Source organism: Pavona decussata, unplaced genomic scaffold, assembly GCF_977016875.1.
Source record: "Pavona decussata unplaced genomic scaffold, jaPavDecu1.1 SCAFFOLD_141, whole genome shotgun sequence".
Lineage (NCBI taxonomy): Eukaryota > Metazoa > Cnidaria > Anthozoa > Scleractinia > Agariciidae > Pavona > Pavona decussata.
Genome location: NW_028145554.1, coordinates 43433 through 70908, shown reverse-complemented (window position 1 = coordinate 70908; position 27476 = coordinate 43433). Strand labels below are relative to the sequence as shown.

Here is a 27476-nt window from a genome sequence, read left to right as displayed (position 1 = left end):
ATCGACCAGATTTTGCGGCGAAAATGAAGAAAATCATCATGTGTAGCGAGTGTAAGAAAAATGTTCTTAACTGACTCTCACCCTGGATAATTTGTTTTAGTAATTGTTCTTAAGTTTTAGTTAATCTCAGCCTCAACGTTCTTACAAAAAGGTTCTTAAAGGAAGATTGTACTCGTACTCAATCTCGTACTTGTTGTCAAATCTGAAGGTTCCTATCCTCGCGGGAAACGCGCGGGACATAACGGAAATAACTGAAATAACGGGACATAACGGAGGACAGACTGTAGCGTCTAACGTACTCAGTGGTAGCCAGTTTATAAACAGGAAACATTTCCGAGTTCTACATGTGCAGAATGTGGCCTCTGGTCTGGACCGGCCGTGGTCTGTACACTTTCCGTTCGTGATACAATTTTCAAGCGCAAAAAAGCTTCGGAGAATTTTACCAAAAGTAATAACTAGCACAGCAGATGTCGCGCATGTGATAAAAAACGTAAACAGTTCAGCACGATTATAAGTAATTTTTAAATAATAAATCTTATATTGCGAATGAATTATTTAGCTAAGGGACACAGTATTTGTATAGACATAATGGATGTGACCCCCTGCTTTCCATGTACTTGTTGTTCAAATCTATGAAGCATATTTATGTTATTGGACTGGAGGAATATTAAAATTGTAATGAAAAAAACTCTTGTTACTATAGTACACAGTCTGCATAGAAACATAAACAAAAACAAAAACAAAAAAAAAATGGGAATAAGGAAATAAATGGTCTTGTACAAAATTTGACAGTTACCCCAAATCTAAGCATTTTTTTTATTGTCTGCCAACATTGTGAGTATTATCCTCCAATCTGCTTGCAAAAAAGTTCTTTTTCAATCCCAAACTGGGATCCTGTGTTATAAAAGGCTACTCCAGGTGATGACAAAGACTGTAATACAAACCTGTAGTGCAGACATACCAATACTACTATTAATAGCAACTGAGAAAAAGATGCAAAAAGATTTCATTCACTTCATCTGCAGATCATTAGGCATAATTTTCTTGATATTTTTAGGCAATTCTTCATAAACTGATTCTGGAATTTTCACGTAAAGTTGAGAAGCAAAGTCAAACATTGCGTCACGACCTAGATATCCATACTCTACTTTAAGGTACGTCTCCAAGTCACTTGGTCCAAGAACATTGACACCTTCAAAGTTGTAGGACTTGAGTGGCAAAACACATGTTTTTGGGAATCGCTTTCTCTTGAAATCATAACGTCCTGGTATGTCCCAGTTACAGCAGAAACAATCAGGGTCGTCTGGATGTTGCCCAAGTGTGAACACATCAAGATGAGCTAATCCTGGATCAAACCTTATGTCTGGTTTTATTCCAATCTCATTCCACAATTTTTTGGTTCCACAGAATTTTAGCCGTTTACCACCACATCCACTAAAAGGAATTTCATTTCCATCTTCACAAAACCAACGTGTTCCTTTCACAGGGCACGTATCAGAAATGGTTATGCTGCCATCTTGTATGGGTGTGAAGGAAGAGAGATTCTGCAGAACCTTTGAGAAGTCAGTTTCAAAGATGGCAATGTCCACATCACCATCATGGCGTATCATCTTACCACCTTCTCTGTAGACTGAAAGAGCCGTACCTCCCCAAACTGAGTACTGCACATTGATCCTGCTCAGATACTCCGTCACCTGCTGAAGTATATAAACACAAACAGGTTTGAAGGCCTTATTTTGTCCCAGCTTGAGTTTGAAGTTCTTCACATTACAGCAATCCCACATATCAAAACTGATAGAACTTGCAGTTTCACTTTTGATTGGAGACCTGTCTTCCATTGACTGGTGTTTACTTTCTTCACAACTGCCATCAACATCAATGGCCAAGAAATCATCCTCGCATGTTGCCATGACAACCTGTGGTTGATAATGATAAATAAAAAGTAAATAATTGAACAATGTGGGGTCCAATTCAGCTTGTAATAAAATTATATAGCTTATTTGATGGTTTTACATATGATACACATGGATATCTTGCAACTTGTGTAGTATTTTTCCAAGCCCTGAAGGGGGGAGGAAAAATACAAGCAATGAGCAAAATGTCTCTGCATGTTATATGTAAAGCAATCGAATAAGAGATTTATTATTCCACTGGAACCAATGAGAAACATTGTCTTAAATATGATTCTACCCGTAATTTTCATCATCAAATCGATAACATTATCATGCCTGACTAGAAAAATAGTTTGATATGTTGGCTTCTCTTTTCTGAGGCAAATGACGAATGACAAATGACGTATAGACAACACAGGAAGCCAGTTAAATGTCTGTGATTATTACTAGTAATTAAATTAAGAAAGGTTCAACTGTATAAAATAAGGTTAAGTTTAAAGTGTTAAGTGAAAGTCCGTAAATTTTCAAGCAGAGTTAAACAGAGGCAAAACCCCCTACATTTAAGCTTACTGTAATGTCCCCCAACCTACCCTTGTCCAGGAGTTTCTTCTTAATAATAATCATAATAATAATCAATTTATATAGCGCTTTTTATATAACATTCAAAAGCGCTTACAATATAAAAACGAAAGATTTAGTCAAAATCAATAAAATATAAAATTTAAGAATAATCAATCAAACAAAAAGTAAGAAATAAAATAAACAAAGTAGAGATTAATCAGATGTCATATGCTTTTTTAAACAAAAATGTCTTCAATTGTTTCTTGAAAGTGTTTAAGTTCTTGGCAGTCCTAATTGCCAGAGGAAGCTTATTCCACTTGGATGGACCAGCAAAAGCGAATGCTCGATCACCAAAAGTCTTACATTTGGTTCGAGGCACCTCTAACAAAGTGAGGTCATTAGATCTCAAAGAGCTTCTGATTGATGCCTTTTCCCTGATGAGATCACAGATATAACGTGGAGCGATACCATTTAACGCTTTGAAAACAAGTAGTAATATTTTGAATTCGATCCGAAACTCTACGGGTAACCAGTGAAGATCTTTTAGATAAGGTGAAATGTGACTAAATTTGGGTACTAGACAGACGACTCTAGCTGCAGCATTGAGGACTTTTTGGAGCCGATCCAGTTGATATTTTGGAAGTCCAGAAAGGAGAGAGTTGCAATAATCCAAGTGAGATGTCACAAAAGCATGAATTAATATTTTGGTGGCCTCAGTGGAAAGAAATTTTCTTATTTGTCTAATGTTGTAAAGACCCTTAAAGGCTTTGTTACAAATGTGTCCAATGTGAATGTCCATCGCCATGTGCTCATCAAACCAAGATCCCAGATTTCTAGTACTCTTTACAGGTTCAATGATGGAGTCCCCAACCATTATAGAATTGATGTTTATTTTGGACAGCTGACCACGAGAGCCGATAATCAGAAATTCAGTTTTAGAGTCATTTATCATAAGACGATAAGAGACCATCCAGGCACGAATATCAGCGACACACTTTTCAATCGTACTAACTGCATTATCCTGAGCCAGCTGTGATTCCGGTTTAAAAGAAAAATAAATCTGGGTATCGTCTGCAAAGGCATGTGCAGATAGAAAGTGTTTTCTTATGACTTCAAACAATTTAGATCCATAGAGAAGAAAAAGGACTGGGCCCAGACAGCTTCCCTGAGGTATTCCACGAGACAAGTTGAATTCATCAGAGAGATTGTTCTCTATAACAATGCATTGCTTCCTTTCCGATAAGTAAGACTGAAACCATAGAAGAGCAGTGTCCGTTACACCAAAGTCGCGTTCCAAAGTATTCAACAGTAAAGAGTGGTCAACTGTATCAAATGCTGCACTAAGGTCCAAGAGAACCAAAAGAGTAACTTCTTGCTTATCCATATTAAGCAAAATGTCATTCTGGACTTTAAGAAGGGCAGTCTCAGTGGACGAAAAACGACGATAGGCTGACTGACAATCCGGTAGTAGAGCATTTTCTTCGCAATGACGTAGAAGTTGATCGACAACAGCTTTTTCAACAATTTTCGAAATAAATGGAAGGTTACTAACTGGTCTATAGTTCTTGAAATCAGTATCGCTTCCAACCTTCTTTTGTAAAGGAGTAACTAGTGCAGTTTTCCACTGATCAGGTACATAGCCTTTGGTCAATGAGTGATTTACAAGATCAGTGACTTTAGAAGCCAGAGCATCAATGCAAAGTTTGAATAGCCATGTTGGTAAAGGATGCAGTAGACATGTAGCGTTCGAAGAACTTTCAATTAACTGACGTACCTTGTTTTCAGACAATTCAGAAAATTGACTTTATTTCACATCACCGCAGTGACAGTCCAGGAGAGGAGGCTCCACATTGATAGCATCAATGTTCTCCAAAATTAAATCAATTTTCTTGATAAAAAATTCACCAAACTCATTTGCCAAACAGACAGGATTATGCACTTATCAATTGAAATCCCGACCCCCCCCCCCCACCCCGGGCCAAGGTGGGGATTTGACTTGACATCATTACAAATCTTAACAAACCCCCACCCTGCTGGGGCATATTGACTGGTAAAACCCCCACCTTGGTGGGGAAACCTATGTCGGTAAAATCATGAAGACAGGCCAAACACGACTCCTATTGGTTGAGATAAGAAGTACATGACCTTCAAAGCTTTGCTCTTACGAGTACGTCTTTCAAAGATCTCCCTTTTCTGTACGAAAGTAGGGGAGGATCTTTGTAGATCTCTCTTAGCAGAGGCTGGTTTTCTATCAATGCCATTTACTCATCAGAATGGTTTTTAGGTTAGGTATATGAGATGGGCGATATTCTGTAACAAACCGCAAAATGTTTTTGCGCGTTTTTTGTTTGTTTTGTAGTGCCGCTGAAATTGACTTCTGAGAGAGTTTTATCTATAAGGTTATCGGGGTAACCTCTGTTGCGTAGTCTCTGTTTGAATAGAGTGATGTTTTCTTCAAATTTTGTTTTTGAAGAGTTTGTTCTGAGAAGTCTTAAGGCTTCGCCTTTGATAAAGCCTTTCCTGACGCCTGGAGGGTGGCAGGAAGAAAAATGTGTGTACTGGAACGTTTCTGTCGGTTTGAAGTGCGTGCGCACGTCAAGGTTTGATTCTTTTTTTAATCTTTCGCCCTTGTATACACATGTGTCAAGGAAAGTGATTTCAATATCTGAAATTTCAGCCGTGAATTTTACGGTCGCATGATAGTTGTTGGCTAGCTCTATAAAAGTTTGGATTTCATTTTTGCTTACGTGCCATAGAGAGAAGACATCATCGATGTCGAAAAATAATTGGGAAACTTACCTTTCAAACCCAGATGTCGAAACAAAACTGCAAAGCGCGGCCCATCGAAATCCAGCGAGCGACACCAGTGACCACGTGAAGAAATTACTGTGAGGAAACTAGGCACGAGTCCAATCCCCACCTCGATGGATCAGGTGTAAAGCAAATCCTGAGAAATCCCCCACCCCCAAGGGCGAACCGTGCCTTCAAATACCATAAAAATCCCCCACATTCCCCCACCTTGGCCCGGGGTGGGGGGGGGGGGGGTCGGGATTTCAATTGATTAGTGCATTAGTAAACTCAGGAAGGGTGTTTCCACAGCTTTTTTTACACAGTGATTTGACGATCTTTCTCCTCAAACAAAATTGAGCCGCGAAGAGGTGACAACGGGCAGTTTGAGGAAAAAGAAGATTGGATAACTCTAGCTTAGCTTGCTCACAGGCTAGGCTACTAGCTCTAGCAAGGACCAGGGAGCCCAACGGTGTCACCCCCAACCAAGATGGCGTCAGAAACCGTGAATTAAGCAGCCTTATATAAGAGTAAAAACTGTCCAGACTAAATTATTACTAATAATTAAGGTACACTGATGTGTTGATACAATACATTCATTTAGCTCCTCCCCGTTCGTCACCTTGTTTCTAGTCAATTGCTTTTCAACATGTACACAAGGCAAACTCTTGCTTGAGCTACGGAGGCCTGGGACCAGAATTAAGTGTGGGTCGACACCGATACCAAATACTCGATATAATCGATACTCGGGTTTCGTTATATCGATACTTCACGTATGGAATAAAATGGCGGCTCCCAGTGGGGAAGTTCATTTGCACGATTCTGTTAATGCTTTATGTATTGGCGGAGGAACACATGGAAATGAGCTCCACGGAGTGTACCTGGTTAAAAACTGGTTGAAAAGCGATGGTCGTGAGATCAAGAGAACTTCCTTTCAAACTCATGCTGTGCTCTGCAACCCGCGGGCAACAGAAAAATGTGTTCGATACATCGACGTGGATCTGAATCGACAGTTTACACCAGAAAACCTCTTTGAACCGGAGGATGAAAAGGAAGGAACTCCTTATGAAAAACAGAGAGCTCGAGAACTGTATCACCAATTTCAACATGAATCTGGTGATAAAGGGCTGGATTTTTGGCTCGATCTTCATAACACCACCGCAAATATGGGACCCTGTTTCATTTTGTCACAAAGTAGAAGTCCTTTTTCTTTTCACATAGCAGCTCACGTGCAGGCCAAGTTTCCAGAGATCCGTATCTTGCAGCTCAAAGGTATTTTCGAGGAGGTCCGTTTTAATAAAGACCAGGGTGAAGAAGAGACACACGCCAAAATCCTCACTGGAAGTACAAGCAGTATTGCCAAGGAAGGCTTTGCTTTAGAAATGGGTCCCCTAGCCAATGGAGTATTAAATTCAACCATGTATAACTTCACAAAGGAAATTGTCTATGGTGTGCTTGATACTGTTGAGGAATTCAATAATGGAAGAGAATTTAAACAGAAGGAAATTGAAGTTTTCGCATTTCAAGGCATTGTTCACTATCCTACAGATGATGGTGGTGAAATTTCTGCCATGATTTCACCTGATTTTGATGGAAAAGACTGGAAACCACTTAATCCAGGAGATCCTCTGTTTTTGTCATTTTCTGGTGAAGCCATACCTTTTCAGGGCGAGCATAAAGTGTGGCCATGTTTTATAAACGAGGCGGCGTATTTCCGCAATAAGGTAGCACTAGCAGTGACCACAAAAGAAAAGGTTGCTATTCCAGCTCTTAAGGTAAAGCCAATCCAGAAATGACTGGGTGTCTTGGTTTATATGGATTGTTCCTAGTACTGTAAAATACTATTAAACAGGCCTTATCCGGTCTTTGATGCCATTTCGATGAGTAGGCAAAGACATCTTGAAATAACAGTGTTTGTATGGAAAATTATCTGATGTCAATTAATTTTCATAAAACATTGCTTCTGAAAAATTCATGAATTGGAAACTTAAAATTGGCACTAGGAAAAGGATTTTAAGAAAAAAATTGAGGGATGTAGCTGTGCCAGAAAGCGTCCAGTCGTGTTTTGAACTTTCCATTCCCTATATTTTTTCCCGCAAACTATTTTTAGTAGTGGTTCACAGCTGGTTCACTATACAGACAAATGTATGGAAAGTTCAAAACACGACTGGATGCTTTCTGGCACAGCTACATCCCTCCAATTTTTTTTCTTAAAATCCTTTTCCTAGAGCTAAAAGTTTCTAATTCATGAATTTTTCACAAGTGAATTGTTTTATGAAATTTATTTGACATCGGATTTCCATACAAACACTGTTATTCAAGACGGGTTGCCTACTCATCAAAATTGCAAATTAAAAAATTAAAAATTAAAATTGCATTAAAAACCGTGATAAGGCCTATCTCCCTTAAGCCCTCTCCTTCTCTATACACCCCTCCCCCGATTTTAGTTTAGCCTTTAGCTTTCAGCTTCTTGTAGTGGTCCAAATCATGATGCTGGGCCCAGTTGTTTAAAGCCCAATTAAGCTGATCCTGGGTTAACGTGAACTGTGATTTGAGTTTAATTACTTATCAATCAATATTTTTGTCCCTAAGTTTCAATGTATACTTTCCTTTATCGTTAGCTTAAAATAAGCTTTTAAGAACATTTTTAACAAGGAAGATGAAAGCTTCAGTCATCTTTTAATCATGGATTAGCATTAATTGGCTTTCAAACAACCAAGCCTTGGTTGAAACATAATTAGAAATGTGCGAAACATGACAAATATTATAGAACAGTGGCAGATGATCAAAATATAGGATATCTGTCAGTCTGGCCGCACTTGTTGAAAAAGAACAGAGCAGATAACTCAATCGCAGGAGAAAAATCGTTATCCAGTGGACTGGCCTGATGTAAATAAAATGTCATATAAATCACCTTGTGGGTAGGTTCTTCACTTTCTCTGTTAGTAGAGATGTATACAACTGAAAGATTAAAGACTAAAATTTAAAATGTAAACCATGGGCCCATATTCTACCACAGGACACTTTTTAGGGGCTTGTTTTGGTGGAGGGGTTATGATTGAATATGTAAAATGTATATAAGTAACATCTACAAATGAATTTTGCACTTTTATTTTTTTCCCGTGTCCCGTATAGTTTTGTACAATGTCTACCAGGGGAGGATTTGGGGGGGGGGGGGGGGGAAAGGCATGCATGGCCCCCTTTTTTTCTTGTATATAATTTAAAAAGCTTTTGTAACTGTCCTTTTGAATGGTATTATGCAATCAATTGTTTGAGAACATCCTCTTAAAGTCTGTCTTCCAAAGCCTTAACTTTTGGCCACAAATGCTCCCAGAATGCTGTAAAGCAGAATTTCCACGAATGTGAATTTTTCATTGCAGTGGAGGGGGGCTCTTCTGCCCCATCTTTCTTGTTTTTCTGGATCCATCCCTTTCTGTGTCAGTTAATTCACGTGGCAGTGACCAACCCGAAAGCCTAAGCTACTTTGGTCACTGCCCACATCTTAGTTTTTCATCATTTGCGTACCTTTATTTGTTAGCTTGTAATGCATTGTGATGTAATAGTTAAATAGTACAAAACAATAAAATTTATATTACAAAATTTCATTTAATGAAATTTAAATACCCACACTCTGCTGTTGATTGGGAGAAGGCCTATTCTTTATCCTTCTGCTCGTCCATGGACTCTAAATTAAGAGAATTTCAGTACAAAGTTCTAAATCAAATTGTTTTTACAAATGAAAAGCTCTTTCGGTTTGGCATTACGCAATCACCGCTATGTGCTTTCTGCCAAAAAGAGGACGAATCCATCGAGCACCTACTCTTTTTCTGTAAGGAGTCCTGTGAATTTTGGAAACATGTCTTGTCCTGGCTCCGAGACAAGGATATCTACGTTGGCGAATTAAAGGAAGTTGATCTAATTTTTGGGAAATTTGACATTCAGGACGATTTTACTTTAATCAATCATATTCTCTTGTTGGGTAAATACTATATTTATTCTCGGAAATGCCAAAACGCCAAGCCTTCCTTAAAAGGGTTCATTGCCAAAACTAAGAGGTTATTCTATTGAGCTCCATATTGCCAGGAAAAGAGATAAATTAACTTATCATTTAAAAAAATGGAAAAAGTTAATCAGTGTTATAGGTAGTTGATTAATGCTCTAATTGAAGTACAAGTAATCGTAATTGTATCTATTAGGTTTTTGCCTCTAAGTAGCCATCCGTAGATGTGTGTGTGAGAGAGAGAGAAGAAGAGAGAGAGAGAGAGTTATGACAGTGCATGTTAAATGTCTGTGATTATTACTAGTAATTAAATTAAGAAAGGTTCAACTGTATAAAATAAGGTTAAGTTTAAAGTGTTAAGTGAAAGTCCGTAAATTTTCAAGCAGAGTTAAACAGAGGCAAAACCCCCTGTAATGTCCCCCAACCTACCCTTGTCCAGGAGTTTCTTCTTTCTCCTCAAACAAAATTGAGCCGCGAAGAGGTGACAACGGGCAGTTTGAGGAAAAAGAAGATTGGGTAACTCTAGCTTAGCCTGCCAGCTAGCTTGCTCACAGGCTAGGCTATTAGCTCTAGCAACGACCAGGGAGCCCAACGGTGTCACCCCCAACCAAGATGGCGTCATAAACCGCGTGAATTAAGCAGCCTTATATAAGAGTAAAAACTGCCCAGACTAAATTATTACTAATAATTAAGGTACACTGATGTGTTGATACAATACATTCATTTAGCTCCTACCCGTTCGTCACCTTGTTTCTAGTCAATTGCTTTTCAACATCGATCTACACAAGGCAAACTCTTGCTTGAGCTACGGAGGCCTGGGACCAGAATTAAGTGTGGGTCGACACCGATACCAAATACTCGATATAATCGATACTCGGGTTTCGTTATATCGATACTTCACGTATGGAATAAAATGGCGGCTGCCAGTGGGGAAGTTCATTTGCACGATTCCGTTAATACTTTATGTATTGGCGGAGGAACACATGGAAATGAGCTCCACGGAGTGTACCTGGTTAAAAACTGGTTGAAAAACGATGGTCGTGAGATCAAGAGAACTTCCTTTCAAACTCATGCTGTGCTCTGCAACCCGAGGGCAACAGAAAAATGTGTTCGATACATCGACGTGGATCTGAATCGGCAGTTTACACCAGAAATCCTCTTTCAACCGGAGGATGAAAAGGAAGGAACTTCTTATGAAATACAGAGAGCTCGAGAGCTGTATTACCAATTTCAACATGAATCTGGTGATAAAGGGTTAGATTTTTGGCTCGATCTACATAACGCCCAAGCAAATATGGGGCCTTGCTTCATTTTGTCACAAAGTAGAAGTCCTTTTTCTTTTCACATAGCAGCTCACGTGCAGACCAAGTTTCCAGAGATCCGTATCTTGCAGCTCAAAGGTATTTTCGAGGAGGTCCATTTTAATGAAGACCAAGGTGAAGAAGAGACACAGGCCAAACTTCTCACTGGAAGTACAAACAGTATTGCCAAGGAAGGCTTTGCTTTAGAAATGGGTCCCCTAGCCAATGGAGTATTAAATTCAACCATGTATAATTTCACAAAGGAAATTGTCTATGGTGTGCTTGATACTGTTGAGGAATTCAATAATGGAAGAGAATTTAAACAGAAGGAAATTGAAGTTTTCGCATTTCAAGGCATTGTTCACTATCCTACAGATGATGGTGGTGAAATTTCTGCCATGATTTCACCTGATTTGGATGGAAAAGACTGGAAACCACTTAATCCAGGAGATCCTCTGTTTTTGTCATTTTCTGGTGAAGCCATACCTTTTCAGGGCGAGCATAAAGTGTGGCCATGTTTTATAAACGAGGCGGCGTATTTCCGTAATAAGGTAGCACTAGCAGTGACCACAAAAGAAAAGGTTGCTATTCCAGCTCTTAAGGTAAAGCCAATCCAGAAATGACTGGGTGTCTTGGTTTATATGGATTGTTCCTAGTACTGTAAAATACTATTAAATAGGCCTAACATCCAGTTTTCGACGCCATTTTGACGAGAAGGCAAACACGTCTTGAAATAACAGTGTTTGTATGGAAATTCGATGTCAATTAATTTTCATAAAACATTGCTTCTAAAAAATTCATGAATTGGAAACTTTTGGCACTAGGAAAAGGATTTTAAGAAAAAAATTGAAGGATGTAGCTGTGCCAGAAAGCGTCCAGTCATGTTTTGAACTTTGCATACATTTCCCTGTATTTTTTTTCTCGCAGACTATATTTAGTAGCAGTTCATGGCTGGTTCGCTATACAGACAAATGTATGGAAAGTTCAAAACACGACTGGATGCTTTCTGGTACAGCTACATCCCTCCAATTTTTTTTCTTAAAATCCTTTTCTTAGTGCCAAAAGTTTCTTATTCATGAATTTTTCACAAGTGAATTGTTTTATGAAATTTATTTGACGTCGGATTTCCATACAAACACTGTTATTCAAGACGGGTTGCCTACTCATCAAAATTGCACTAAAAACCGTGATATTAGGCCTATCTTCCTTAAGCCCTCTCCTTCTCTATACACCCCTCCCCCGAGTTTAGTTTAGCCTTTAGCTTTCAGCTTCTTGTAGTGGCCCAAATTACGATGCTGGGCCCAGTTGTTTAAAGCCCAATTAAACTAATCCTGGGTTAACGTGAACTTTGATTTGAGTTTATTACTTGTCAATCAAGACTTTTGTCCCGAAGTTTCAATGTATACTTTCCTTTATTGTTAGCTTAAAATTATTAGGTTTTAAGAACATTTTTAACAAGCAAGATGAAAGCTTCAAATAACTTTTAATCATGGATTAATTAGCATCAATTGGCTTTCAAACAACCAAGCCCAGGTTGAAACATTAGAAATGTGCAAAAAATGATAAATATTAGCACAGAGGCAGATGATCAAAACATAGGACATTGGTTAGTCTGGCCTTACTTGTCCAAAGAGCAGAGGAGATAACTTTATCCAATAGAAAAATGGTTATCCAGGGGACTGGTCTGATGTGAATAAAATGTCACAATCACCTTGTGGGTAGGTTCTTCACTTTCTCTGTTAGTAGAGATGTATACAACTGTAAGATTAAAGACTAAAATTTAAAATGTAAGCCATGGGTCTAATAATTATTATTCTATCACAGGACACTTTTTAGGGGCTTGATTTGGTGGAGGGGTTATGATTGAATGTGTAATATGTATGTAAGTAACATCTACAAATTAATTTTGCACTTTTATGTTTTTCCCATTTTCTGTATAGTTATGTACAATGTCTACCAGGGGAGAATTTGTGGGGGGGGGGGGGGGGAGGCTTTTGTAACTGTCTTTTGAATGGTGTTATGTGAATCATCAATTAAACATCCTCTTAAAGTCTGTCTTCCAAAGCCTTTACTATTAGCCACAAATGCTCCCAGAATGCTGTAAAGCAGAAACTCATGAATGTGAATTTTTCATTGCGGTGGAGGGGGGCTCTTCTGCCCCATCTTTCTGGATTTTCTGGATCCATCTCTTTCTACGTCAGTTAATTCGATGTGGTAGTGACCAACCCGAAAGCCTAAGCTACTTTGGTCACTGCCTACATCTTAGTTTTTCATCATTTTGTGTACCTTTATTTGTTAGCTTGTAATGTATTGTGATGTTTATTTATTTTTATTTTTTATTGTGATGTTTATGGTTAGACTGTTATGATAATATGTAAATAGTACAAAACAATAATAAATGAAAAATAAAAAAATGTCTGTATTAATGCTGGTCTGTTTTGTATATGTAATTTTGAGTCAGAACCCAAAAAGCTGTCCGTAATAAGAATGTGTCTGCAGTACCCTTAACTTCTATGATTTATCCTATAGTTCCAGGAAGCCTATAGTTGATAAGTCTCCGGCTTCTATATAGGCTTCCTAGCCTTTAACACATTTAATCTCGTAAATAGTTTAGTAAGAATATTGTGTATCATCTTTAATGTATTTATGTTGTATTTTTTGGTTAATGGAAAAATAAATGAATTGAATTGAATTGAATTGAATCTCTGAAGTGTAGCCTGCGAGAGCAGACACCTTTTCCACCTTTTGTTTCACCTGCCGCGTCTGCTCTTGCAGGCAACTCTGAAGCGAGGTTTGACTGTAAATATGAATGGAATTACAGTTTCACTCTACATGCACAGTTTTATTCATAATTTCCCAGAGTAACTCCACTCTTCTTGTCGAAGAAACCAAAAGTTTGCCGTTGTAAACCAAAGACAGTGAATAATACTTTCATAGCTCTCTTTTTGGCATTTTAGAAAATATATCATTTTGCAGTCTTTGCTTCTTTTGAGAGTGAATGTGTTAGGCACCAGTCAGTTAAAGTTATCCAGTTTGTTTTTCTATGTTCAAATCTGACAATTGCTTTCATAAGGGAATTTTTGGAGACCTTGGGGGCTTACCATTTACAAGGAAAACCCAGAAATTCAAGTTGGAAAATCAAATGGTACACATCATTCCATTTGGAGTACTTCTGAAATTATTGGGGCTTCTTGTCAAAGTGATGCATTTTCATTACTCCTTTTGGGATATTTTACAGCTGCATGATGTTCATAAATTTTGCATGTTATCCATCTTCTGTTAAGACAAGCTAAATCATTTCGTATTTATGCCGAAAAATTTGCATCTGGGTGGTTTGCACAAAGTAGCGTCTGCTTTTAGAAGGATTCCCCACCGACACAGCACCAAAGGTTCTTTAGAAACTAAGGGACCGTTCATTTTTTATGAGCAGGGGGGGGCTGGTGGGATTTGGTTAATTGCCACTACGAAACTGTATGACCCCCCCCTAGCATGCAATTTTTTTCCACATGGCCCCCCCCCCAGCAGAACTATTTTTTTCTGATGACCCCCCCCCCCCTCCCGCCCAACCAGAAACAAATCATACTCCTAACTTTAACAAAACGCTTATGTACTGTTTATATCAAAGATAAACGTAATTGTTACTGTGATTTCTTTACAGTACTATTAACAAGTAACCGTTCTCTACTTAGGTAAAGATTTCTCTTGTTTAAAAAAACGTTTTATAGATAGCAACACGTTTACGGCAACGACAAACCCTAAATTTCCATTTAGATTCTCAAAGAAACTATAAAAATTAATCAAGCAAATGGTTAACGTGAAATTACTCCCCTTCGAGTAGAAACAATTAATACACGTACAGATCTGACTAACAAAATACGGATCGAAGCATACCAATCAACGATTACGAGTCATATTAAACAGAAAAAAACAGCGGACGCACAGATATCAGTCGCGTAGGTAAGGGTTAGATAGGGGTGTTCGTTGAGCCCCAAATCTTGCTTACTAGGGGGGTCCGGGGGCATGCTCCCCCGGAAATTTTTGAAAACCTAGGTTCCCAGAAACCTCATTTCCTGCATTTTGAGACCCATTTTAGGCAAATCACAAATTTGTTTTACAGCAGCTTTTTGAGCTATATACATCATTCCTACGGCATAATTGTTTCAACTTAAACAAGAAAGTTCAATGTACATTCCGCGCCCTGTCGAGTTCTGATAGCTATTCGATCTACTGATAGTCATACACCAAGCTGGTAAACTGCATCATTCTCGGGTGTAGGCCTTCGAACAAATTGACAATCTCGTCAAAATTGACAGGCATATCATATTTGATATGCATTAGAACCAGGGCAGACATTCTACTCTCTCGCATGGTACACCTCATGTAATTGTTCAACCTCCTCATTAAGTGCTTTTTCTTCTGCCATTACTGATCTGTAAAGGGGGTTCGTTCGAACCCCTCGAACCCCCCCTCCTACGCGCCTGGATATTATAGTACTGCTATTAAAAATGACAGTTACAAGCTTTTCTGAAGATGGCTTACGGCTCAGATTTACCGTCAACTGAAGTCACCAACAACAGTTCTATTATTAAAACTAATCTGGATGTTCACACTAGGCATACTACTGAGTCTACTGATACTCCTGGGTTCAAATAATTTACTAATCAACAGTCTTTATAAAAGTGAGTACTATTAAAAAGAACATTAAACAATCTATTGATATAGTTCAGAGTACAACCACTTTGTAGAAAACTACTCCCCCAAGGATGATTCAATAGTGAGACTGATACGTTTTTATATTAATTTGAACTTGTACAAACATAGGTGTCTACCTCAGTTTATATTCATTATTGCTTTTCCAACAGATATGCTTCATTTCCTCAGTTGTTGTTAATATAAAATGCAGATTTCGACCTCAGTATGTAAAACAAATTAAAAGTGGTTAGGAAAATCGCATTAAATAAAATTGAAATAATATTCAATTTCTTCATCTGTTTCTGTGTTGAGCCACTTTCAATTTCCCCTACTAGCAAATTATTTCTGGTGACCCCCCCCTCTTTCACTCATTTTTTTTTGGTAGCCCCCCCCTTTAGTGCCATTTTTTTTCTCGTGGCCCCCCCCTAAATCCCACCAGCCCCCCCATGCTCATAAAAAATGAACGGTCCCTAACCCCCTTGAACGGCTACTCTAGCGATTTTATACACACAACACCACGTGTCTATATCATATAATAAACCACGCGAAGGTTTTCCGAAGTACCACTTGACTGGGGTCAGGATATATTACGCTGCTACTCATGAAGCGCGACACTACATTATAGCTATCGCAACTTTTTTGGTTTTTTTTTTGGGTCAAGTCGGTAGCCTGCGTGCAGAAGTGTCCCATTTCTTTTGTTGTACTCGAGTGGAGGGATCGGCCGTACACAGGCTTCGGATCGGACATGATTGTCACGCGTAAAGCTTTTGATTTCTTGAGAGCGACACGTGCTCTCAGTCCTCAGTAGCTTCAATTCTTTTCAAATAGCACTGACTTAGGCTTGCAAAACCAGTTTACATTATTCGTTAATCATGCGAGCCCCATGCCATGCCGCGAGATTGTGGCGGTTTCGCATGGAAAAGATAGCAAAGTGTGTCAGCTGCTCGGAGATTGAGAAATAAATAGTTAGTTTAAGCATTTACAGGGTACGATACATAGAGACTTCGCTGAAGTTTTCTTTCATTTTGAGTGAATAATTTAGTGATTTTTCTGTCAAGTCAGTTTGAATGGTCCTAATTTGATCAATATTTTGTTCTGTCGGTTTGTATTCAAAAAAGAAAACGAAAGAAAGAAAGAAACAATGACGCCGGCACAAGAAAGAACATATCATAAATGCGATTCCCAGTTCGATTGGGCCGGCTTCCTTTGACAAAAAAAAAAAAAAAACACAAAACAAACAACCAAACAAACAAACAAACAAAAAAACAAAAAACGATACGACACACAGAGCTAGTGCAGTGACAGGAGTCCGACAGCACCATCCAAATTGAATTCCATTATTTTGATCAAAAGTGCTTTCAAACAAGACTTTTTTTGGGGTGCTCTTTCCTAGAATGACTCAATTCCGAACAGTCAAAATGCCTGGAAATATTGCATGCAGAATTAAAGGCAGTCTGTGTTAATTCAATCTGTCGAAATAGTAGGTGGTAACAATGTGTTGTTTTGACGGATATTTTTATCGTTTCTAAGAAAGTTATCGTTTCGATATTTTTCGGTGCTTGTCCCGGCTTCACCTCTAACTCTTGGGCTCTTTCAAATTCAATTGCAGGCTTCAAGAATGCAAGGGGGAGGGGGGGGGGGGTCTTCCCAGAAGCGCCCTTCTAGCCATTTATATCAAAACCAGGAGGGCAGTCAAAACTCAAGTAAACTTTTGAAAAATTTTGTTATACTACTACTGAAACACTAACCCTGCTAGCAGAGCGTTTCTTCCTGGCAAGTATTTTGAAAGCATGCATGCATGTACGAAGTTGTTCGCATCTTTTTATAGTACCTGAACAGACGCAAACGATTTCGTTCATGTTTGCCGAAAACAAACGCTTTGAGCTTTGATAGCCGGGGTAGAAACATTTAGACAATTTATATCACCTATTCATAGTGTTTTTTTCTGTTTCTTGTGCTATTTTCACTGACAAACTTGCTCGGCAGTGAACAGTTTACCAGGATACAGCGGAGGGGTTTAAAGAGATGCTTGAAGGCACGAGATAGGGGCTAAAGATTTTGAAAATCCTACATGGCCGGCCACGACTAACTAACGACTAACCGAGATTCAGGCTTTCGCGTGCCGCCCGAAAACCTGCATTGCAGACTAAGCCTGTAACTGGGCAAAAGATAAAGTTCTAAATAGTTCAGCGTTTCTATGCACGCGTGCCTGCTTGCCCCCGCAGTTTGTATTCTTCTCTTATTTCCTGGGTCTCCTGTGCCGCTTAAAATCCTTTGAACGGCTTTTGACAAACATGAGCGGTGTTCTTTTTGCGATTTCCATTGTTATTTCTGAAGTCTAAAAGGTAAATGTTTTTGTGAGAACTAAAATATTTTAATTAATATTTTGGTTTTCCAGGTTATTGTTGTCTTTCCAAAAAATAAAGAAATGAAGAAATTCGGTCAATACAATAAGTGTCATCAGAAGACAACGTATCAAACCCTTGTCGAAAGCCATAATAAGTTACTTTTTTCGCTAATTTTGTGATTCAAATGATTCATTCACTAGATTTTTTATTTATTCATTAGCCATATTTGGAATTTTCTATCCGGCGGGAAGATAGCAGTTTCTGATTGGTCCTTGCTCAAAAGCTAACTTCTGATTGGCTTGTTTACTTTCAAATTAATTTGCTAATTTTGGCGCTCTTCAGTTGTCGTTTGTTGGCGCGTCACACAAATTTACGAAGAGACGAGATGGTAGGTTATGTCGATTTTGCATCCGCTTCCATCCGCCTTTTGCAAGATGATTTTGCTGTATTTTTTCTTGAAGAAGTTGTATCCTTACATCAACTATTGATTGGTGATATAATTTAGCTGGTACCGTCGCATATGTTTGATATTTTTCATGCGAACTTTTGCTCTTTGATTTGTAGGCAGGCGGTAAAGCTGGCAAAGATTCCAAGGCAAAAGCAAAAGCCGTTTCCCGTTCAGCAAGAGCAGGACTTCAGGTACGTTGGCGTTATATATTCCAAACCTGCAGTGAAACTTTGGAATAGACCGTCATTTTGGTGCCATTTCTGTGTTTCTGAGGCTGTTTTTTTTTTGCAGTTCCCCGTTGGCCGTATTCACAGACATTTGAAAAACCGAACAACAAGTCATGGCCGCGTTGGAGCTACAGCGGCTGTATACAGCGCAGCGATTCTCGAGTATTTAACCGCTGAGGTAGGTACAGAGCATCCTTTTTATTCCAAAAATGGACACTTTCCTTACTGTACTGTTAAAATCCTTTGGGTGGAGGAAAATGTGATGGAAAGTCCAAGTACAGCGATTGAATACACAAAGCTATGTTTGACAATATTGTATATTCATTCAAAATGAGCTCATATGTAGTTGTTTTATTTTATTTCCCCTTATTCTAATCCTTTATTTCAATAAAAATTGTTATTTCTGTCTTTTTGCTTGCGACAAAATCGTGAAAATTTGATCGGAAACTGTTGGGAAAATTGTTAAACGAATGGCTGTTACGCTAGTAACGGCAGTTCCCGCCATATTTGAAATCTACAATGGCGTCCTTTCGATGTAGCCGCCTTTGTTATGAGAGCAAGCTTTCAGCCCCAAATTTAAGACGTTTTTACGGTTTTTTCTTTGCCATAGAAGTTGTTATTTACATTTCTTCGTTTAGCCTGCGAAATGAAGGAAAATAGTTACATTTTTTCGCGATTGATTTGAATTTAACAAGTTTACTGGTCGACCATTTTTCTTGCGAGTAAACGTTGCACAAAGAAGCTCAAACCAATTCTGTGTTTGTAGGTGCTAGAGTTGGCTGGTAATGCTTCTAAGGATTTGAAAGTGAAGCGTATAACCCCTCGCCATCTTCAACTTGCCATTCGAGGTGACGAAGAACTTGACTCGCTAATCAAAGCCACAATCGCCGGCGGTGGTAAGTTGAATTCGTAACTTGCCGTTGTAATGTTACCGTTTTGCTTCTCATTGGTTAAATTTCTAGAAGCTTCGATTCTCATCGCTTTTGAATTGTCTTTGGAGTATTGTTTCGGTTATTCTGTTAGATATGCTTTCAGTATTTTCGTTAGTAGATTTCATTCATTCACTGGGTGATTGAAATTCGAAAATATACACAGGTTTAGATTTTAAAGAAAAGATTAGGATTAGTATGAATTTAATCTGAACGCAGTCCTACAGTGAAGCTAGTTCATCATAGGACACCAATTGATCAACTTGCAAATGAGATGGTGGCTAAACCACAGAATTCATGAGCACTTTTAATCATGTACTGCCAATTTGATCATGGAGTCCAAAGCCATGTGATACTGAAACAAAACCTTAACATAAATTGCGTTTTCTCTTGTTCTTTCAACCACTGCTGAGCTTAACAAGAAAACCGAATGGGCCCCAGATTTAATGCCAAATCCAAAATAATAAGCCATTACACAGACTTTCAAGAAAAGCTCTGTATTTTATTATTTCTATACTTGCTTCAATGAGACTTCTTTGTGAAGAAATTTGTGCATGCCCTGGTAAAAGGCCGTAATTTGTAAACAAGTCCAGTAAAGTTCTTGCAGGTGATAATACTTTATACATACTGACAATGCAGTGAGTTGTTGTGAAAAAAAACTGATGCATGTAAAACAAGACCTGTTGCATCACCTATTTAATTCTCCATTAATATGCTAAAGGGCAAAGAAATAAGTTGGGAGAATTTACCTTTACACAAACTTATAACTGCATTTCCAGCATTATAAACTTACAAAGTACCCATGTTGGCAATGGCCTTAACTTGCTAATAAGCTTGTAACAGCAATGTTTGCTAAATTGCTCTCTCATTGATTTCTCACAGGTGTCATTCCTCACATCCACAAGAGTTTAATTGGCAAGAAAGGAGCCAATAAGCCAACATAAACTAAATTTTACAAGTTTCTTTTTACCTTATATTTCCTGTACAGTTTCTTTAGAACTTCCAGAACATCTTTGCTTACACACTCGTTGAAAAGTAAGGCTGTGTCTTACGTCACAGCTTTTACCAGTAAAAGAAGTTGCATTTCTCTGTATTTATACATTTAATGTACAATTATTATTGTGTAATCACGTGTTTGAATAAATCGTCAATGTTCACTTTTTAATGTGTGGCAAACTCTTTTGATGTTAGCTTAGCAATGGCTGACGTTTTCAATTTCCTTTTCAACTTGACCACTTTTCTGTGCATAGTAGCATGATTCTAAGAAAAGGTAGATGGCACGGTCAATAGTCTCCTAAATAGGTGCCCATGTGCTTGTAAAATTTGTCAGTTCTTAGGGAGAATTTATTTCAGAGAGGCCTTTATTCAATTTCCACAGGGCAAGTTTGGAAAACAAATCATTAAATTGGCCTAGTTTTGGGTATGAATTTTTCTATTGAAATCGTGTGTCTCCTTTTATTTTATTGGCCTTGTCTATTTTCATAGAGAAGCATTAATTAGATAGTACGTCATAATACAAAGGGAATTGTGCACAGTTTATAACTGGGAAAAGCATATCTTTGCAAGGGCTATTAAAATCCAAAAAATGTGGGGTGGCTACACTTAAAAGATGATCAACTTTCAAATTCATGAACCCTTAAAGTGTTTTTGTTAGATTCCAATAGACCCTTTTTAAGAAGAGATGGGTGTCTAGAAAACCCAGGACCCCTATCTTTCGAGTCACGATTTTGAGTGAAGATCTCGACTGATTTCAACCTTGGATTCATTGAGATTTCCAGTTGGGATCTTGAGTTAGGATTTTGAGTTGGGAATTCGTTAAATTTTGATACCTGAACCCAACATTTAGTTATTTTATTCTTGGGATAAAGTAATTTATTGCCTTTGCATGGTTGTATTTTATTTACTGTATGCGAATGGTTGAGAAGTTACTGCATGGAAAATTTGTATAATCAAGCTTGTTGTGTCTGTTTGTACTGCACTGTACTTGATAGCAAGGAGTATATTGAAACAAAAAAATGTCAATTTTCAATTTTTTTGCCTCACTGCAAAAACTTCTGCTTGCTTTGGTATTAGTTTAAATAATGATGGTCCACTGGCTGTCAAAGAACAAATTTTTTTATTGCTTTTTAAAAAAGTAAATATGCACATGTGCCCACAAATTCTGTTCAAATTGACTGTTTGTAATAATGATACTGGAACTAGTCCAAAGCTGTGGCAAACACCGAGTCTCCAAAATAAAGGTCTCTTTTCTTGATCTTCATTTTCCATGTCTGTTTTCTAGACACTTACTAGTAAGATTTTTGAACTAGGGATGTCTTCACATGTAAGCTGAACTCAATTATCACAAGGCTCACAACAACCAAGGATAGTAGGGAAATTTTTCACAATAATTACTTTGGTCCATGAACCAACAGCACTTGCATGTGTTGCAAACCATGTTAATAAAGACTGGGTCTGAAATCTTTCTGCAAATGATGTTAATTCAAAATAGTTCTGGGACTGCATTCCCTGTAGTCAAAAACTACACAAAAATACCCTTGTATTAGTCTGTACTGTCCCTCCGAAACCTACGTTTCTTGGACTACCCAATCTCGCACCCAGAGTCCTCAGGCTCTTTGGCCAGCGGTTGGTCTCCAGGAGAGACTGGGGTACCGCAGGATTTCTGCGGTAAAACAATGGAAGCTGTTACGTAGCTTATACAGAGCAGCCAATCAAAAATTTTAAATTTTTTCAAATTTTCCAGAGTCTCTCCTGGCACCTACCCACTGACCTAAAAGTCTGAGGACTCTGGGTACGAGATTGTGGACTACCCAGAGATGAGCAGAGCTTATTGTGTAGTATGAAAAGGAGGGACTGCCCTTATTAGATAGTTTTGTTGTATCTTTGGAAAGTGCACTTAAATATTATGTACCATTTTAGGCAACCCTGTTCCCAGGCTTCAATGTGCTTATTTAGTAACCTAAGCTGTAAGCTGTGGGTGAGGGGGGGGGGGGGGGGGAAGGCTAATTATCAGGCACTGCGTATACTTGCAGGATTTTCGTTGCGCGGTTCCTTGCAGATTGTTTGTTTTGTTATGTTTTCTTGGGGTCAGGCTTTATTGTGGATACTTTCCAGAAATTGAAAGAAAATTGTGTCGGTACCTTTGACAATTTCCTCAAACCTGGTATTTTTGGAATTCAATACCCAGGAAGCAAAAAGAAATGCTTGAATACAGATTTAATCTTGAGGTCCTTGATCGAGGGTCCATTTTGGAACTTTCATTATTTAAATGAACCAATTTCCTAAAAAATTCCTGTGGTATATTTTTACCCAAAATGAAGTGCATTGTATGGTCCAAAGCATTTCACAGTGTACAGGAGCTCAACTTTAATAAGTAGCTCACCCTCATTTGCTGCGTCCAGTGGTAGTTTCTTACTCCCCTTCTTGGGACTGTTTTGGGGAGATTTAAGCGATGGGTGGGGAGTAATTGTAAATTCCTATCCCTTGAAGCAAAATAAAATGAAAGGTTTCGAAACATATTTATGTGGAACGAAAAGACAAAACGACGTTGCACTTTTGTAGTTATGCTGTGTGGTTATTGAATTTTTTTTTTAGTGGAAAGTCAAAAGGGCTTCGGTTTGTGGTTAAGATGACCAGGTTTGCGCAAAAAAAAAAAGGAAAGAAAGGAGGAAAATTGCGTAGCTCACAACATGCGTGGGATTTGTGCGTGGCAGCTTCGATTAAACACAGTACAATTTGTTGTAATCATTTCCATTGTTTTGGTAGGAAAACAATCCCCAATCCTTGCTGTGTTACACAAGCCAACGGGTTCATGATTACTTCCTGAAATATGCTTTTATCAGCCCATCATAAAATTCACTGTGCTATCTAGCTGGGCATATTATGCATTTTCATTGTCCAGCGATTTTAACCCAGTATAGATCTTGTGGTTGATATAATTTCGAAGACGACGTTGTTATGCTTGGCCTGTGGTTAATTTTTCATGAGTGAGGATAATTTCGTCTTCTGCAAGGATGTGTTGACTATGTCGATATTAGATGCTGAAGCCGACAAAGTGGTAGTGTTTGTTTTCTTCCACTTTTAAAAGCATCTCTGAATATAAATTATAAATATAAATTTTAAGGTTAATACGGAAAATACGTTACTCAAATCTCTTGATATAAATGTATTTTATATTTTAAAGTTTCTCGTACAAATTTTACTCAGAGCAGTTGCAATGATAACTCGGTTCATTTCTTTGTTTACAAAGAAAGAAATAACGAAAAATAATAGTTTGTAAACTGAAGAGGAAGTTTTGAATCTAGTAGACGTGTGTTTACAAAGGGTGCAAATATTCACGGAATAACACCGTGTTGCTAAGCGGCGTTCCTAATTAATTTACCCATCTGGCTGTAAACCAATGAGAATTTAACTTCAATCAGTGATTGCATTTGTTATTTTGTTAAATTGGTTTCACGAAACTTGACCAAATTATAACTTCATGCATAGAAGAAATAAGCATAAAATATACAGACAAGAAACCCATCTCGTTTCATATTCTCTGTTTGTCGGACAGTACATGAACACAGGCGCACTGATTCTCTATCGAAATTCTCCTTACAAGTTAATTGGTTAATGCTTGAAACCGTACGGTGACTGTGGGAATCAGATACCATCCTGATGGCAGAACGGGAATTAGTTACAAGGGGAAAAACATGAGTATAAAGACGTGCACTCGAGCAGAACTAGCCGTGAAATGCGATAAAAACTGCTTGGTAGCCTCAGAGGACAGGAAATGGTATTACTTTTTCGGAACAAGTGTAGCGATATATTTTGGCGGAATTGTTCTAATTTTAATTTCAAGGTTAATAAGGAAAATATGTGACTCAAATCGTACGAGGCTGAACCCGAGCAAAAAAGATGGAAACAGAAAAACAACTATTAATCGATCGCCAGCTGCCGACGTTTCAAAAAGAGGGATCTATGTTTGGCTCAAGGAACACGCGGCCACCTTGATAACAGCCCAGACCTTGAAGGGCCGGTGCCTGGTAAGTGGAGCGTATTGAAATAAGACAGGAAGTGCTGTTGCAAAATTTCATTTTGTATAGGACGCGAATAGGATTATTTATTTGAGGCTTCAAGAGAAAGCGTGTTTAAATTATCAGCATACCGAATAAATTGTCATGCAGATGTTCGTGAGAAAATATAATTTTAAATTTTTTCTTTTTACTGTAATCTGTATTAATTTGTATGGGGTGGCAGTCATGAAATTGAAATTGAAACAGTATCATTACCTTTATCGCTATAAACTTTTTACCTTCCTAATCGCAGTTAACGGACCGACCAACATCGGATGATTTAAATAGCAATTCAACGTTTAATTGCGACCATTGTCCTCATGCATGGTCAATGTATGTGCAGCGGGGAGCAATTCATATTATGATCGAACATTTTATTGTGGCTACTTGTGGAGAATTTTTAATTTTCTTACCTCATTTGCAGTTACTGGTAGTACGAAGATGCTTTTCACCTGATAAAAACCATCGTTTTGTGGAAGAATTTTGTTGCGTGATTCTATCTGAGCACCTTTACGGCGGCACGCGTTCGCACTTTTTAAACCTCTGTAAACAAACATGTGTTCGTAAGCGCAGCGACCTGTGAACTCTGTGACACGATTGAATGCCAGAAATTTAAAGTTTACTGAATTTTGGGACCCAGAAAGAGATTGTAAGGGCTATGGGATGTTTTCTGTGAATGCTCCAAACCTGGTCCTAAATATATGCAAGAAAGTTTAACAGTTAAGGAGTGAAGGTTTAATTTTTTCATTTTCCGTATTACCCCCTGCAGGGTATCTGTAAATCATTGTTTAGAATCACCACTCCAAGTTTCTGTTGTCTTATAAATTCATTTGCTACAACACTTTTCCTCACAAATGTTATTTATGTATGTGAGAATTATTGCAAGAATAATTAAAAATATTTACATCTACATTTATACATGCTAAAGGTTTCCCATCGCACCACCGTGATTCATAGCAAGTCTATAGCAGCTAGCAAGACGTAGCTGCTTTACCAAAACAAAAATAATTCAACAAGTGATCTGTACTTCTGACATCCACCTTTTACAAATTGAGGTTCCAATCCCTTTTAGCTCAACCAATATGACCAGGTGTGTTTTCATTTTCCTCATTTCTGTTGCCATAGAAACCAAAATGACGACGAGGGAGAACATAGTCTCACAACAGGTGTTTTGGATTCACCCACAGTCTAATAAGCTTTGTGTATCTATCAATCTAATTCTTATTGGATTTGAAATCCAGACAAGGTGTTTATTTTAAACCCATAATAATAATAATTTATTACTCTTTTGAGTATTTCAGTCTCATCAGCAAATAACTCCCGGCCAATCACAGAGCTATGGTAGCTGTTATAACAGAGATTGATGCCCCATGCCAGCATGTGTTACAGAATGCTTAGCTTTTTAATGAGAAGTGTTGAAGTCATGCAATTGCTTGAATTTATACTCCTGACAGTTAATATACACAGAGAGAAGCCCAACATGCTAGGACACCTAATGAACCATTTTGGTAGACCATATGTTTGGAATCCTTCAATCATATCTGAAATTTGGATTAAGTAGTGCAAAGGAAAACTTAAATTTTCTTTGACATGATGTCGCCACAAGTTTTCATAACAGTGGAAAACTAATTTCTCTTCTTCAGATGACAAATATATCAGTCAGAGTGCAAAAAAATGCCAGTTAACCAGTTAACACACAGAATGATCTGCGACACTGGAGACAAAAGTTTTAGAAGTTAAAAAAAAGTTTCAAAAAAAGTTTCTGCTTCAAGTAAAGGGTTCTTCTTTGCTGTCTCAGAATAAAAATGAATTGTCTAGGCATTTACCCAATAAGTACTCATGGTGCTCCATAGGTCGGGGAATTTTGCATCATTTAAGTCACTCGAGGAAATTCTTAATAACTTTATCCCTTGTAGTTGAGGCATTTCATCTTTTTTTTGTCCAAGATTTACAAAAGAGCTTCCTTGCTTGCTGATGCATAGCTATTTTAAAGGGAATTATTTCTGTGCCTTCTTTGGTCGGCAGGTTTTGTGGCCAAAGGATTTGTTTTGGATGGTCAGCAAATTTTTTAAAGCAGTTATGTCTTTGCAGTACATATTGGTTTTGAATGCGAACCCTGAATACTAAAGGATGATAGAATATTTTACAGCTGTTACCTCAGTTTGAGTCCAGAGAAATATAATTGATTTGATAACACTTTTATCTTCCGGAAATATAAACATTAAGTTAATTGAGGGACTGGTTATGAAACCTTGCCATGTTTAAAGTTGATAACAATGGTGCTGTAATTTAGGTTAAAAGGGCCGCAACCGTGCACAATTCTTTGTTTGAAAGTTCACGCTACTACTGCATATTTTAACAGGAACATTTCTGTTGGCCAGTTTCTCCAACACATTTCAAAATCTTTTATTTGTGGTTTGTGCACAGTCAAGGTTAAAACTGTGAACAAAAACATACAACAATTAAAGAAACTTGTTTGGCTTCATAACCAGTGAATGACCTTGCAGAAATGTAGCCCTAGCAGTCTGAATTAAAAAGACTTCTTAAAGTAATTAGGACGAGTATACATGTATGCATTTAAGGTGTTGTCTACATCTGCTGCCTGTAGTAGATATATTTAGTCTGCGGGTGTCATCCATCTGAGTTGATGGTAAAGGCAAGAAGGCACACATAAAAAAAAAAAATGCAGCCTATCAAGCTTCCTTGAGCATGCAGTTAGCCTTTTTTTTTAGTAACAAGTTAATTTAAAATTGTTACCTCCCTACAGAAAACAGTTACTTTGTGGTACCCTGCTCCTTTAAATGTGCAGTTCCAGCAAATATCCATACTCTCCCCATGGAAGGTTTTTTTGTTTTGCACCCCCCTCCCCCCATCATACTTTGCTTCTAAAATATTGACTTTTAAGTCCCCCCTCCCCCAAGGAATTCCCAATGACCTTCCATGGGGTGGGTATGGTATTTTTCTGGAACTGCACATGCAGGGATTATGGGTTTTGGACACAGTGAAATTTATTTGTGCACCATATGTTGACTATGTTGCATGTAGTGTTTCCTCGTGTGATGCAATCAAGCTACACAAGTCTCCATAGTGGCAAGTCCAGAACTTCCTGCAACCAATTGGCTGTATGTCTTTGGTAAAAAGAAGGTTATTGATGGGCATATCTCTCTTGGTTTTAAATTATAATCGTCAGGTACATTAGGGCTCCACAGTGGCTATCAACAAAGACATAACTTT

At 38.1% G+C, this 27476-nt stretch overlaps 4 protein-coding genes and 1 pseudogene across 9 annotated transcripts in view; 4 read left to right on the top strand and 1 right to left on the bottom strand.

Moving 5' to 3' along the window:
- Positions 1 to 289: 289 nt before the first annotated feature.
- LOC146466681 (uncharacterized) lies at positions 290 to 26626 on the bottom strand. Of its 3 annotated transcripts, none has more exons than XM_085126897.1 (2): positions 24656 to 26626; positions 290 to 1916 (listed from the first exon to the last, which is right to left on the bottom strand). In XM_085126897.1, exons 1-2 carry the CDS (start codon positions 24797 to 24799, stop codon positions 1011 to 1013), a joined length of 1050 nt encoding a protein of 349 aa, XP_084983023.1. In that variant the 5' UTR covers positions 24800 to 26626; the 3' UTR covers positions 290 to 1010. The 3 variants fall into 3 exon arrangements, with proteins under 3 accessions (XP_084983023.1, XP_084983026.1, XP_084983025.1); XM_085126900.1 differs by lacking the exon at positions 24656 to 26626 and adding an exon at positions 9976 to 10065; XM_085126899.1 differs by lacking the exon at positions 24656 to 26626 and adding an exon at positions 5835 to 5955.
- LOC146466684 (aspartoacylase-like) lies at positions 6011 to 7583 on the top strand. Its single transcript, XM_085126901.1, has one exon. The coding sequence runs from the start codon at positions 6026 to 6028 to the stop codon at positions 7034 to 7036; it is 1011 nt and encodes a 336-aa protein (XP_084983027.1). The 5' UTR covers positions 6011 to 6025; the 3' UTR covers positions 7037 to 7583.
- On the top strand, positions 10090 to 13238 carry LOC146466683 (aspartoacylase pseudogene; annotated as a pseudogene).
- On the top strand, positions 17851 to 20350 carry LOC146466682 (histone H2A.V). Its single transcript, XM_085126871.1, has 5 exons — positions 17851 to 17969; positions 18146 to 18220; positions 18321 to 18434; positions 19023 to 19152; positions 20068 to 20350. Exons 1-5 carry the CDS (start codon positions 17967 to 17969, stop codon positions 20127 to 20129), a joined length of 384 nt encoding a protein of 127 aa, XP_084982997.1. The 5' UTR covers positions 17851 to 17966; the 3' UTR covers positions 20130 to 20350.
- Positions 23800 to 27476, top strand: part of LOC146466680 (calcium-activated potassium channel subunit alpha-1-like) — a 33417-nt gene continuing 29740 nt past the window's right edge. For 3 of the 4 annotated variants that reach the window (XM_085126893.1, XM_085126894.1, XM_085126895.1), the window contains exon 1: positions 23801 to 24212. In XM_085126893.1, the coding sequence (XP_084983019.1) occupies positions 23880 to 24212 (333 nt within the window). In that variant the 5' untranslated portion in view covers positions 23801 to 23879. Of the gene's footprint in view, positions 24213 to 27476 lie in introns of all 4 variants that reach the window. The other variant, XM_085126892.1, reaches the window with a different exon arrangement.